Here is a 14,365-nt window from a genome sequence, read left to right as displayed (position 1 = left end):
GGCACTCAATGCGCGGACCTTCGCTTTTAATTCTCCTAACACGGAGGAGCGTAAACAAGCCAGTTATGCCCTCCGTAACACCATCAGTGCAGCCAAACGCCAGTACAGGCACAAGCTTGAAGGTCAGTTCAGCACCACTGACTCTAGAAGTATGTGGCAGGGAATTAACACCATCACGGACTACAAACGGAATAAAGACTCCACCATGAACATCGCTGCATCTCTCCCGGATGAACTTAATACATTTTATGCTCGTTTTGAGGACAATAACACCGCCCTCGCGGAAAGAGTATTCGCGGCTGACGCTACAGAGGTTGGTTCACTCTCCGTCTCTGTTGTGGATGTAACCCGATCCTTCCGACGGGTGAACATCCGTAAAGCCGCGGGCCCAGACGGCATTCCGGGCCGTGTCATCAGAGCGTGCGCGAATCAACTGGCTGGTGTTTTTACGGACATTTTCAATCTGTCCCTCTCCCTGTCTGTAGTCCCCACATGCTTCAAAACATCAACCATTGTGCCTGTACCGAAGCAAGCCACAATCACTTGCTTAAATGACTGGCGTCCTGTTGCTCTGACCCCCATCATCAGCAAAAGCTTTGAGAGGTTAATCAGAGATTACATCTACTCTGTTCTGCCCACCTCTTTGGACCCATTGCAGTTTGCCTACCGTAACAACCGCTCCACTGATGATGCCATTGCATCTACACTACACACTGCTCTCTCCCATCTGGAAAAAAGGAACACATATGTGAGAATGCTGTTTGTAGACTACAGCTCAGCATTCAACACCATAGTGCCCTCCAAGCTTGATGAGAAACTCCAGGCTCTGGGCTTAAACAGCTCGCTGTGCAGCTGGATCCTGGATTTCCTGTCAGGCAGACGTCAGGTGGTTAGAATGGGCAGCAACACCTCCTCATCACTGACCCTCAACACTGGAGCCCCGCAGGGCTTAGCCCTCTCCTGTATTCCCTATACACGCATAACTGTGTGGCAACATATAGCTCCAATACCATCATTAAGTTTGCTGACGATACGACGGTGGTAGGTCTGATCACTGACAATGATGAAAGAGCCTACAGAGAGGAGGTGCACACTCTGACACGCTGGTGTCAGGAGCACAACCTCTACCTCAGCGTCAGTAAAACCAAGGAGCTTGTAGTGGACTTCAGGAGAAAAGACAGAGTACACAGCCCCATCACCATTAATGGCGCACCGGTGGAGAGAGTCAGCAGTTTCAAGTTCCTCGGTGTCCACATTACTGAGGAACTCACATGGTCCGTCCACACTGAGGCCGTTGTGAAGAAGGCTCACCAGCACCTCTTCTTCCTGAGACGGCTGAGGAAGTTTGGAATGAACCACCACATCCTCACACGGTTCTACACTAGTACTGTAGAGAGCATCCTGACTGGCTGCATCACCGCCTGGTACGGCAATAGCACCGCCCACAACTGCAAAGCCCTGCAAAGGGTGGTGCGAACTGCCAGAAACATCATCGGAGGTGAGCTTCCCTCCCTCCAGGACATATACACAAGGCGGTGTGTGAAAAAAGCTCGGAGGATCATCAGAGACTCCAGCCACCCGAGTCATGGTCTGTTCTCACTGCTAACATCAGGCAGGCGGTATTGCAGCATCAGGACCCGCACCAGCCGACTACATGACAGCTTCTTTCCCCAAGCAGTCAGACTGTTGAACACTTGATCTATCAGGATCAATAATTAGCACTGCACTTTATTCATCTATAATCTCACACTGGACTGTCAACATATTCTCCTCAATTCAACTACTTATATATATTTCATATACTCCCACTTATTGTATATTGTGTATTCTATATTGTGTGTATTGTCTACTGTACATTGTATATAATTATTGTGTTGTGTAAGTATGTGTACATTTGATATGTAAATTGTGTTGTGTAAGTATGTTGTTTATTGTAATTGGTATATGTCTCGTCACTGTCATGACTGCTATGTTGCTCGGAACTGCACACAAGAATTTCACCTACTGTTGCACTTGTGTACATGGTAGTGTGACAATAAAGTGATTTGATTTGATTTGAAAGTGTTTCACCATTGTTCAAATGCACTTCGGATCACACAATTTATATGTATAAATGTTTTCCAGCTGAATAGACCAAATATGAAATGGAACAAATGACAATAAAATACAAAGTAATCTCTTCAGTAATCAATTTTTTTTTATGTAACTGTATTCTGATTACCAACAATTTAAACTGTAACTGTGGTGGAATACAGTTACTTATATTTTGAATTTTAAATACATAATCTCATTACATGTATTCCAATACTCCCCAACCCTGCTTATATCCCTTCATATTCTTTTACAAGTTTATCTGACCTAATCATAACCCAAGATATTATTGAAGATTTTTCCATCTTCATTGCTACACAGTAGGCATGTATAGTACTTGTGTTGCTTGGTGTTGCTACCAAGCTGCCCTATTCTGTCCTGTTAGGTACCAACTTCCCTGTTCTAGCTGATTTGGTGCAAGAGACTATATGGTGTGGCGTCGTCACGAGAGCCCATGCAAAGCAGCTTACTCCGGTTCCACAGCACCAAGAAACAAACCCAGACACACTGCAAGAAATGCCCTTCAGCTCTGAGACTAGCTTAGGTGAGTCAAGGCCTACAGAGCAGGAAAGGCGGCAGATATGTAGGAAGTGGGTTGAAGGGTTGTTGGAAACCACAGAGCAAGCTGTGGAAGGGGAAGAAGAACCCAAACTCACTGAAGCAGACATAGTTGTCCCTGGTAACCTAGCCCAGCTTCAGCGTGAGAACTCAACCTTAACTGAATGTTTATGTCTTTGCTTGGTGAGACTTTTGTGGTGCAAAATGGTCTTTTGTACAGACAGAGTAAGGAAGACGGACTGCAGCTGTTAGTACCTATGGCATACAGGAAGGAGGTATTAGAACTTGGGCATTCAATTCCCTGGGCAGGTCACTTGGCTTTTATGAAGACATTAATGCGAATTGCCAAAGATTTTACTGGCCAAAGATGTACAGTGAGGTTAAGGAGTTCTGTAAATCATCTCAAGAATGCCAGCTCACTACTGGTCGTACCCCTGCCTATGCACCACTCATACCACTTCCCGTAGTTGACACTCCTTTTGAGCAAATAGGAGTTGACATAATTGGGCCTGTGGAGAAGAGTCAGAGAGGGAACAGATTTATCTTGGTTATTTTCGATTATGCTACCAGGTACCCTGAGGCATATCCACTACGAGAGGTCACAGCTAAGCAAATAGCCACTGTACTCCTATGATTTTTCTTGCAGGTTGGCATACCTCGGGAAGTGCTCACAGATCAGGGCCCAAACTTCATGAGTCACACCCTACAAAAAGTATATCAATTGCTGGGCATAAAGAGAGTGCGAACCACCCCTTACCATCCTCAGACTGATGGTCTAGTTGAACGTATCAACTAGACCTTGAAAACCATGCTGAGGAAGTATGGATGCGGGCAAGGACTAGGACAAATGGCTTCCAATCCTCCTGATTTCATATAGGGAGGTGCTTCAGGCATCTACAGGGTTCTCGCCATTTGAACTGCTGTATGCTCACCCAGTCAGAGGGCCTCTGGATGTACTGAGGGAGAGTTGGGAGCCACTGATAAACCAGGCATGAAAAACATTATCTCTTATGTGCTAAAGATAAGAGAGCATATGCAGAAGACAACAGCCCTTGCATGCGAAAACCTCCTGCAGTCTCAAGCACGCCAAAAAGAGTGGTATGACCGAACAGCCAGATCATGTATGTTTGAGCCAGGTGAGAAGATCTTCTTGTTGTTACCAACGAGTGAGCATAAACTGTTGGCTAGGTGGCAGGGCCCCTATCAAATAAAGCGGAAGGTTGGCCCTGTGACATATGAGATAGAGATCCCATCCAGGACCCAACCCTTGCAAATCTTCCATGTCAACATGTTAAAGCAGTGGTATGTTCGTTCCACACAACCAGACCCTACATCTGTGTAATTACCTGGAACAGCAACAGCCTTGTGCGTGTGATCTGTGGAAGAAGAAGAGGAAATAGAGGAACAATACCTGCCTGGACGTCAGGGCAACAGTCAGCTTAGCCTTGAGCACCTGGAAGATGAACAAAGGCAGGAACTTCTACAGTGCCTCCCGGCCCAACTCTTTATGGATACACCTGGCAGAACAGGCATGATCCATCATCACATCACTCTCAAAGATCCCAAACCCTTTCATCAGCCAGTATACTGGGTCCCGGAGAGACTTCTGCCAGTTGTGAAGGAAGAGTTGAAGACCATGCAGAGTCTTGGTGTGATTGAACCTTCAACCAGTGAATGGAAAAATCCTATTGTTCTAGTGCCCAAGAAGGATGGCAGTCTTTGATTCTGTCTGGATTTCCGCAAGCTCAATAGTGTTAGCAAATTTGACCCGTATCCCATGCCAAGGGTAGATGAGTTAGTGGAGAGTCTTGGAAGAGCAAAGTATCTCACCACACTTGACCTCTGCAAGGGATATTGGCAGGTCCCCTTAAGTCCAGAGAGTAAGGAGATGACTGCATTTAAAACACCCTTTGGACATGTTCAGTTCTGTGTCCAACCCTTTGGGCTTCATGGAGCTCCAGCTATTTTCCATGGGACTGAGAAATGTGCTGCTGCATAAGAATGGTGGTCAAACTCTCCGCCCAGACAAATGCACCCTAGCTGGACTGAGACACAATACATAGGGTATGTGCTGGGTCATGGAGCAATACGTCCACAGGTGGGGAAAGTGGAGGCCATCAAGTATTCAGAACAGCCAGTGACCAAGAAACAGGTCCGTTCTTTCCTTGGACTTGTGAGGTGGTACAGACATTTTATCCCCAACTTCTCTGAACGAGCCTTTTTCCTAGCTGCATACATTTGCTGATTTAACTAAAAAAGACAAGCCAAAAAAAGTGAACTGGACTCAGGACTGAGATAGGGCTTTCCAGGACCTAAAGGATTCCTTATGCACAGAGCCTATTTTACAGAGTCCAGACTTTGAAAAGACTTCCCAAAAAAATTCCACAAAGCTGGTAGCAGTTAAACTTCCCAGTTCACACTCTGTACAACCAAACCCATAATCTGGGTCAAACTGCTTTTTAAAGCAACAGCCACATCACTTCCTGTGGAAGCTACCATTTTGGTGTGATGTCACAGGGGAGAATTTAGGAACTGTGTTTTTTTACAATTTATTTGTAGTTAAACTTTCTTCTGTTAATGGTTGTGGTATTACCTGTTTGTGTTATGGTGGTAAGTGAGGACCCAAAAGCGATATAACAAAAACAGAGTCTTTTAATGAAGTTCAGGGAATAATGTCAAACACAAAGTCTTCTCCTTGAGAGGTATGCAAACAAACAACCCGCAGAGAGGGCGAATAATAAACAGAACAAATAAGTGCTTCCTGGTAGTCTCAGAGGGAGTCCTTGGGTAACAGTCAGGGTAAGCAGGGAAGCAACTACAGGCTGTGGATCTCTTCCAAGGGCCGACCGGAATCGAGGGTGGATAGCAGATACCAACTCTCTCGTAGCGTCAGATAACTGGGCACAAATAGTGGAGATGGTTAGCAACAAACAGAGAGAGGTGACAGCGGATGCCAACAGGACAGGAATCAGGACAGAGATAACAGGACTGTAGTTTACTTAGAGTGAGAGAAACTCTAGTGAGAATCCGACAAAGAATGCAGCGAGAGCAGGGAGAGAAGTACGGAGCTAATCAGAGGAAAGGGGGAACAGGTGGGAAGAGGATTAACGAGGAATTCAGGGGAGATGAGAAACAGCTGGAAGCGGAGGGAAAGGAGAGGGAAAGTAACATATAACGATCAGCAGAGGGCGACAGTGTAGAGGGAAAGAACAGAAACGAGACATACCATGACAAGACAGGACAAGACATGACAGTTTGGAAAGTTTTGTTGTGTTGAGTGTTTAAATAATTTTATTTGATTGTTGCAAATTTTTTGGTTGTTTCTGTTAAATTGGTATGCCCTGTAGGTGGGGCATTAGCCTATAAATAGGCTTGCTGGCTGAATGCATGCAGCTCTGATTGTGGATTGAGCAGTGTCACCAACTTGGGCCGTTCAGTTTAGCAAATTGTTGCTGTTTTGTTTTCTTTTTGTACAGTTTTTATTTATTTTTGTTTCCTCCTGCACTGTAAATATGTTTGCACCTTCCAATTAAACACCATTTTTGAATTATGCATCATGTGTATTAGTAGTTTCTGCCAATTTTGTGAAAAATCACTCAACATCTTTGGGGTTTTGATTACAGAAGAATAGACTTTATTATCACACAATAAAGCCGAGTTGCCTGCAGTAAAACCACAACAACTGAAGCATCTCTTGGTTTGGTTTCACTTAAATACATCTCCTCAAACGAGGTGGGGCTTACACTTTTTTAAACATGCCCTTAGAGTACAGGTTGCTCGTTTTTATTTAACATTCTAGTTAAGTTCTGTATTCTACTTTCCTGGTAGATGATGAAAGACATAATCAGCCCTGCTGAAGAATTTAGTTCAAAATAATTTTGTGAAATTATTGTGCATTACTTGATATATTTACGAACAATTTTATTATAAAATCAGCAAAAACAGAAATGTCCCTTTTTCAGGGCACTGTATATTAAAGATAATTTTGTAAAAATCCAAAAAACTTTACAGATCTTTATTGTAAAAGGTTTAAACATGCTTTCCATGCTTGTTCAATAAACCATAAACAATTAATTAACATGCACCTGTGAAATGGTCATTAAGACACTAACAGCTTAAAGATGGAAGGCAATTAAGGTCACAGTTATAAAAACTTAGGACACTAAAGAGACCTTTTTACTGACTCTGAAAAAACAAAACAAAAGAAAGATGCCAAGGGTCTCTGCTCATCTGTGTGAACATGCCTTAGGCATGCTGCATGGAGGCAAGAGGACTGCAAATGTGGCCAGGGCAATAAATTGCAATGTCTGTACTGTGAGACGCCTAAGACAGCACTACAGGGAGAAAGGAAGGACAACCGATCGTCCTCGCAGTGGCAAACCATGTGTAACAACACCTGCACAGGATTGGTACATCCGAATATCACACCTGCGGGACAGGTGTAGGATCGGAACAACAACTGCCCGAGTTACACCAGGAACGCACAATTTCTCCATCAGCGCTCAGAATTTCCAAAATAGGCTAAGAGAGGCTGGACTGAGGGTTTGTAGGCCTGTTGTAAGGCAGGTCCTTACCAGACATAACTGGCAACAACATTGCCTATCCTCCCATGACACAGTCAATTCAATGAAATATAGGAGCATGCAAGTGCTGGACAACAGAATCAAATCTGGTCTCAGCTTTTTAGATAGGATATCTGGTGGAAAAACTGAGATGCATCATGGTGGATCAACATGCATTTTCCAATCTCAAGCTGTACATAACAAACCTAACTCCCTTGGTGTTACAAGGATATTGCCACATTGCCCTGCTGATATGATGGTAATTGTATGTACTTGGGATGTCTGACAGGAAGGTAGTGCATTGACAGTTATGCCTATGTATTTTGCCCTTGTCTGAGACTGCTTGGGCATGCAATTAAGATATGCTTCAATGTTGCTGACGTTTTGCAAAAAAAAGCATGCTGGTCTACTCCAAACTACTGTTTGAGATTTGTGGGTGTGGGGAGAACATTATAGGTGGCTATTCTTGCCTTGGTACATTTTAATTCCTCCACTAGACTTGAAATGGTCAATGCTAGAGTGGTCTTCCCTTACAGGGCATTACTACTGATGCAACGTGGGAGTCCAAGCCATTTCTTAATATACTGTTTAACTGTCCTCTCTAGTTTTTTCACTTGTGTGATGGGAAAATCATAGATTGCAGAGCCACATCAGTCAGGGGAGCAGGCTAAACTGGAAGCACTACAATTTTAGCTTTCCAGGAAGGATTGTCTTCTCAATTCTGGCCAAGCTATTGATGATCTTTCTCTTAGATATTCACTCTGCTCAACATCATTAAGGCTTGCATCATACCAATGTCCCAGGCTCTAAAAAGGAAGCTGTTGGAACGGGTCTACCTTCAATGTAAAATCTCTTTTCTGTGAGCATTCCTTTAACAACAGAAATGCATCTGGATTTACTGTGTTTGATGTTCACATGTGCCCATGAGATGTTAGCATGGAGTTTTTTTAATAGCCACCTTGTGCAAGGTACAGGTTATGTCAGAGTAGTCATATCGTCCATATAAGCACGAATTGGGGGTAGACGGAGCCCAGAGCTTATGCGTTCTAATCCCACTACCCAAGAAGACCCTCTGATGATCAACTCCATTGTTAGAGTAAAAGCCAATGAGAGTGATAGACCCAGCCATTATAATGTCAAATGGGTAGCATGGTTGGGATATTGGGGGCATATCTGAAGTTATGACCCTTTCCTCATGCCTTAGATAATCTGTGTAGATCTTTTTCAGGTATTCCACCAGCTCCTGCTTTGATGTTTTTAGTGATCCATCATTTTCCATTGTAAAAAGACCTATCACAGATATAAATGGATCATTATAAAAAGTAGTTCTTATCCTTCCTTTCTTCTTTCATCGGACCCAGAGGTTCTCCACCTGGCGCAGCTTTCCTAGGCGTACTTTAAAATCATTCTGGAGGATATTAATCCCATGCCTCTCTTCTGATGATGTCCTCCTCCATTGATTTTTCAGGTGTCTTTTTTCCTTACTAAGACTTTTTATTTATTTTTGCCATCTAGACTTCGGAGGTATTGTTTTGTTCTTCTTTTTTTGTTACGTTGTTCCAAACCTTCCCATCCCATAGATTAGGTGTAGATTAGCTCTCCCATTTTTTTATTTACTTTAATCCAACCCATAGACCTTGCAGAATTAACAATGTAGCAGACAAGCTAAAGTATTCTAAAAAAAATTTGTTTCATTTTTTTTTTTATTCACATAACATACACAGCAAACACTAAAGGGTAAACGAAACCAAGTGTTTAATTTATTACATGCTATATTATGTAACATTTGCACATATTCTTTAGCAAACAAAAGCAAAAATCATCATCAAATCAAATAATTAACCTGATCAATGTCATAACTACAATGAAAAATGGTTGCAAATGTCAAGTGAAATCGTTCATTCAAAATAGTTTAAAAAGGAATTCTAGAATATCATTAGCATAGAACAGCATAATTAATGCATTAAACTTGCTCTGCTATGTTCATTGGCTTATTTGTACAAGTAATACATGAGATTTGTGTTCTCTGATGGTGGACTGACAGCCATGTGGCTTGTGGTCAAAAGCTAGTAGCCTACTTTTAGAAACAGGCTTGGAATGTTGGTCTTCACTTGCAATCTTAGAATTCCCTCAATTCTTGTATTTTCTACATAGAAATTGAAAGACAGAAATGGAGTGTTAATGGCAAAACCTTTAGAAGAACATTTAAAAGTAGCAGAGTCACTCACTTGATAACTCAGCTCTGTATATCCATCAGCATTCCCTGAATTTCTGCAAGAACAGTGGAGAGCAACATCTCCATCTTCTGTGTTCCATCCAGAAACACTGTATAAAAGGGCAAAGACAGTTAACCACATTATTCAGCTCACCACAATTATAACACAGGTGACTTGCTCAAACATTACCTATGCCATTTACTGTCTCTTCCATTTCTTTTCTGTTTTTCAGATACATGGGCCAAACATGCCCTTCAAAGTAGCCTGGTGGATCTGGAGGCACATAGACTCTTGAGCTATCAATTAGAGGGAGGAGTCAGACTCAGTCACAACACTGATGTTTATCAAACCAGACTCATCAAACAGTTTCAGGGAGTCTTGCTCCTATTGTACCTTCTTCTTTCTTTGCATGTCTCATAAGGTATCTGTAGAAAGTACCACTTGTCGAATAAGATATTAAGAGGCCTGGAAGTAAAGTCATACAAGCATCCATACAAACACATATAAAAATTCAATCACAAGAAATATGAAACATATTAATGGTGGTGCAAGGTCAATTATGTTTCATTGTACTACAGATAATTTACACTAATAAATGTACACAAATATCTTCTTTTGCTGTTTTTGTTTCTCATAAGAATGCTCTTCCTTTGCAATTACAACAAAGGCAGCACACATTAAACAGGACAAAACTGCCACTGCTGTGTCACCATCATGCCTTAATCTGGCCTACTTGAAATGCATATTAAAATTGTTCGTAATAATATCAAGTAATCCACAATAATAAAAAATGTAAAAAATTCAAATAAAAAAAAATTTTTTTAGCAGGGCTGATTATGTCTTTCATCATCTACCAAGAAAGTAGAAAACATAACTTGACAAAATTATAAATAAAAATGAGTAACCTGTACTCTAAGAGCAAACCAATTTCCCTCTCAAAGAGATAAAAGAGGCCCCATGGACTCTTTCAAATATCGGGGTTTGAAATGCGGTAGTAAATGAAAGCAAAATATAGTGGTAAAAGGGAGAAACCTCATCACATCTGTGGTAACTTGTTTTTTAAAAATAATTTAAGGGTGAAATAATACAAAGTGTAATGTTATCATTTAAAACTAAATAATAATAAAAAATGTATATACAAATGTTTGCTAGATTTACACTGGTAAATAAGGCAGAAAAAATTCATCACAGTCTGTGAAAAGGGTCCATAGACTGTAAAGATTAAATTATTTAGCTTAAATGTATAACATTATACTTTGTTATATATTACCCTGGAGTTAGTATTAAAAAAAAAACAAGTTACCACAGATGTCCCAGATGTTCCATCTTCTCTCTTCCGACGTCGTAATCAGAGGTGGATTTAGGCATGCGGACATCCAGCGTGGGGAGGGGGCACATGTCAACAACTTTGGGGGCTTTATAATCACCACTAAAAGATAATAAAATGTTCATTTAAAATATTAATGGATGAGATGGACCAGATAGTGATGGAAAAGCTACCAACAAGTGCCCTGCCTATATGGGAACTCCTTTTTTTTAAAAAGAGATGCACTGCATAAAGGTGGTTGTGAGAATTTGAGTTTTGGCTAGTTTAAAAATGTTTTGTCATTGTTATTTCATAGCTTTGATGGCTTTACAAATACGTGCCCAAATTTGTCAGTGAATCATAACTTTTGACTGGTAGGGTAGTTCGCTGAGCTATAAACACAATAAACAAAACACATTACCCATGATTAAAAATTAGGAATCCCTCCACTATAAGAACAAACACATTGGGTTGCAGCGATGCTGTGGATTTCAGCGTAAGACCACGAGATAACATAAAGCTCTCAGGATCCTCCTGCCATGAGTTAATTTCACTCATCATCCTGTCCATGTGCAGTGCATCCAGAGCTGCAGAGATCAATTTAATTTACATCACAACTACAATCAGTTGATTTTGTGAGAATAATGTATAAAATATACTGTGTATTGTAAAATAGGTTAGCTTGTTGGGATACATTACACACAAATAATTGATGTACACTACAAAGCCAAAAGTATGTGGACATTCCCATTTACTTTTTCAGTCACACCCCTTACTAGCAGGTACATGAAATCAAGCATATATCCATGCAACCTCCTTCGACAAACATTTTTAATAGAATGGGCCATATATTTTCTGTTCCAGACAATGACTCTGAGCAAAATGAGGTCCATAAGAAGTGGTTTACAGAGTCTTGTGTGGAATAACTTTATTGAACTGCACAAAGCCAGACCTGAACGCCTTTGGGATGAACTGGTACACCAATTGCCAAACCAGACCTCCATCAACCAAACCCATTGCCTGACCTCACTTATGCTCTTGTGTATGAATAGGAGCAAATCCCTGCAGCCATGTCCCAACATCTAGTAGAAGACTTCCTAAAAGAGTGGAAGCCATTATAGCAGCTCCACTCTTTAGGGCCAACATTTGAAATGAAATGTTCAACAAGCACATATGAGTGTGGTGTTTGGGTGTCCACATATTTTTGGCGATGTAGAACAAAATGCAACTACAGCATGTCTTGCATAGTGATGAACTGGCATGGATCACATGTGCAAGTGAACTGTTCTTACTGTCATACTGCTTAAAGCCATTGATATCAATAGGGACCATCAAATCATCCTGCGAAAGCACCACAAACTTAATAAATGTAAAAATAATAAGGATCTTTCAGCCATGTATAAAAACATTAAGATACATTATTTTCATTGTCTAATGAGCATTCATAAAGAGGGTGTGGTACCTTGAAGAAGTTGTCTTGCGAAATAACACAGCTGTTTGGCAGAACATGGTGAAGGCTTTTACTCAGAGTGGTCTTTCCGCCATTTGTCATCCTAGCACACGAATGAGTTATAATATATAATTCACATACGCGGACACAGGACAATGGGAGAATTGTAGAAGTTTTCACGCATTTTTTTACTCACCCACTAATTCCAATGATTAGTTTTCTCATTTTTAATCAGTTCTTCTATGAAAACCCGTTTTTCATCACGTATTTCTGCTAATATGAGAGTGACCATTTAAATAAGTTTGCAGTTGAACTATGTACAACTGAGCGCCACTAACGTGTTAATAAATGCGTCTGTCGTGCACTAGCTTCTTCGCTGTTCATTTTTTCCAAGTCAAAATTGGTCGGTAATGCCATCTGCTGCACTGGTTTGTCACTACAAGGTACTAACTTTTAATGAATATTTGTATTCACATAATCTTTTCATCTTATTAACAAAATTGCATGCACATAAATGTACATTTTCTAACCATAATCCCATTTAATATGCTCTGCTTGCTGAACTACAACAGTCAGAATTTTTCTAGGTCGCAGAATAAGAAGGCTATCAAAACCTTGTTCAAAGCCATTAATATTTGTAGCTAAGTCTTTTGATATTTTTTTCCTTTGACGATTGATATCATAATGTAATAAAAGAAACACAGAGTTAGAAGATATGTGGTACATGATTTGGTATTGCTTTGCTTTAGTATAAAACCACAGGGTTTATTATTGGAATGAAGATAAGCAGGGTTGGAGTAACGGGATTACGTATTTAATTACAAAATATAAGTAACTGTGTTCCACTACAGTTACAATTTAAATATTTGGTCATTAGAATACAGTTACATTCAAAAAGTGTTTTGATTACTGAAGAGATTACTTTGCATTTTATTGTCATTTGTTTCATTTCATATTTAGTCCTTTCAGATGGAAAACATTTAAACATATAAATGATGTGATCCAAAGTACATTTGAACAGCAGTGAAACACTTTCTTTTGATGTGTTACATTCATACGAGCAGACAGAGAAGTAAGTTTGGAGCAGAAAAAATATAAATAAACCTTGCGTCAATTGTCAGCTTTACGCTAAAGATAAAACACTATTTCTATCCATTTTACATGCACATGTTACCACACACGATCATATTTGATCTTTGATATTAGGTCAAAAATCGCATTCTTGATCATAATTTTAGTATTGTTTTCCTGTAAAAATATCTAAAAACCCCTTAAAATAAGATCTATTTGATTAATCTTGTTTTAGAAACAACACTGCATAAGATATTTAGGTTTTTCAGAGAATGTATTTGTAAAATGTGTATTTTGTCTCACGGTACTGGCAGAGATTTACAGTCAAAATAAGTGAAAAAAAATCTACCCGTGCTGAAGAAGTAATCCAAAGTATTTAGAATACGTTACTGACAGAGTAATCTAAGGAAAGACATTACAAATGACATTTTTCAGCATGTATTCTGTAATCTGTAGTGGAATACATTAAAAAGTAACCCTCCCAACCCTGAAGATAATAAGTGGACTTTACAACAAAAAGCAGTTTAGGGAAAAGCAACTTTTAATTCTATATGAGAACTAAAATAGGTATAATGCATTAGATATTGAGATTTTTTATAGCATTAATTACTTTTCGATAATGTTATGAAAATTTGTTGTTTGTTCAACAAGTTAATGCAACAATTTTTTTTAATAAAAAATTAATAACAAATTAGAATATGTGTATGTACAACTTAACATTGACCGAGATTAAAACATGCTGTAAAGATCATTGTTAGTGTGTTAACTACTGCTTTAAAGGAATGTTCTGGGTTCAATATAAGTTAAGCTCAATCGACAGCATTTATGGCATAATATTGATAACTACAAAGATTTAATGATTAGTTTTCTCATTTTTATCTCCGTTTTCCATCATGTATTTCTGCTAATATGAGAGTGGTCGTGAGGTACATGTAAGAAAAAGACAATTTAAATAAGTTTGCAGTTGAACTTAATAAGTGCAACTGAGCACAACTAACATTTATAGCATAATATTGATAACTACAAAAAAAAATTTTTTTTTTTTGAGAGAAACTTTCTTTCTCCAAAAATGCAAGTGCCTCACTGTAACACAGATTCTTTTTATTTATTT

At 39.8% G+C, this 14,365-nt stretch overlaps 1 protein-coding gene across 1 annotated transcript; it reads right to left on the bottom strand.

Annotated features, from left to right (window-relative positions):
* Positions 1–9,439: 9,439 nt before the first annotated feature.
* Positions 9,440–12,559, bottom strand: LOC127647891 (nicotinamide riboside kinase 1-like). Its single transcript, XM_052132407.1, has 7 exons — positions 12,380–12,559; positions 12,196–12,286; positions 12,026–12,074; positions 11,155–11,320; positions 9,821–9,892; positions 9,617–9,723; positions 9,440–9,536 (listed from the first exon to the last, which is right to left on the bottom strand). Exons 1-7 carry the CDS (start codon positions 12,406–12,408, stop codon positions 9,448–9,450), a joined length of 603 nt encoding a protein of 200 aa, XP_051988367.1. The 5' UTR covers positions 12,409–12,559; the 3' UTR covers positions 9,440–9,447.
* Positions 12,560–14,365: the final 1,806 nt, after the last annotated feature.

This window comes from Xyrauchen texanus, chromosome 8 (assembly GCF_025860055.1).
Source record: "Xyrauchen texanus isolate HMW12.3.18 chromosome 8, RBS_HiC_50CHRs, whole genome shotgun sequence".
Lineage (NCBI taxonomy): Eukaryota > Metazoa > Chordata > Actinopteri > Cypriniformes > Catostomidae > Xyrauchen > Xyrauchen texanus.
The sequence above is the reverse complement of the archived record's forward strand: the minus strand, read 5'-3'. Positions and strand labels throughout refer to the sequence as shown.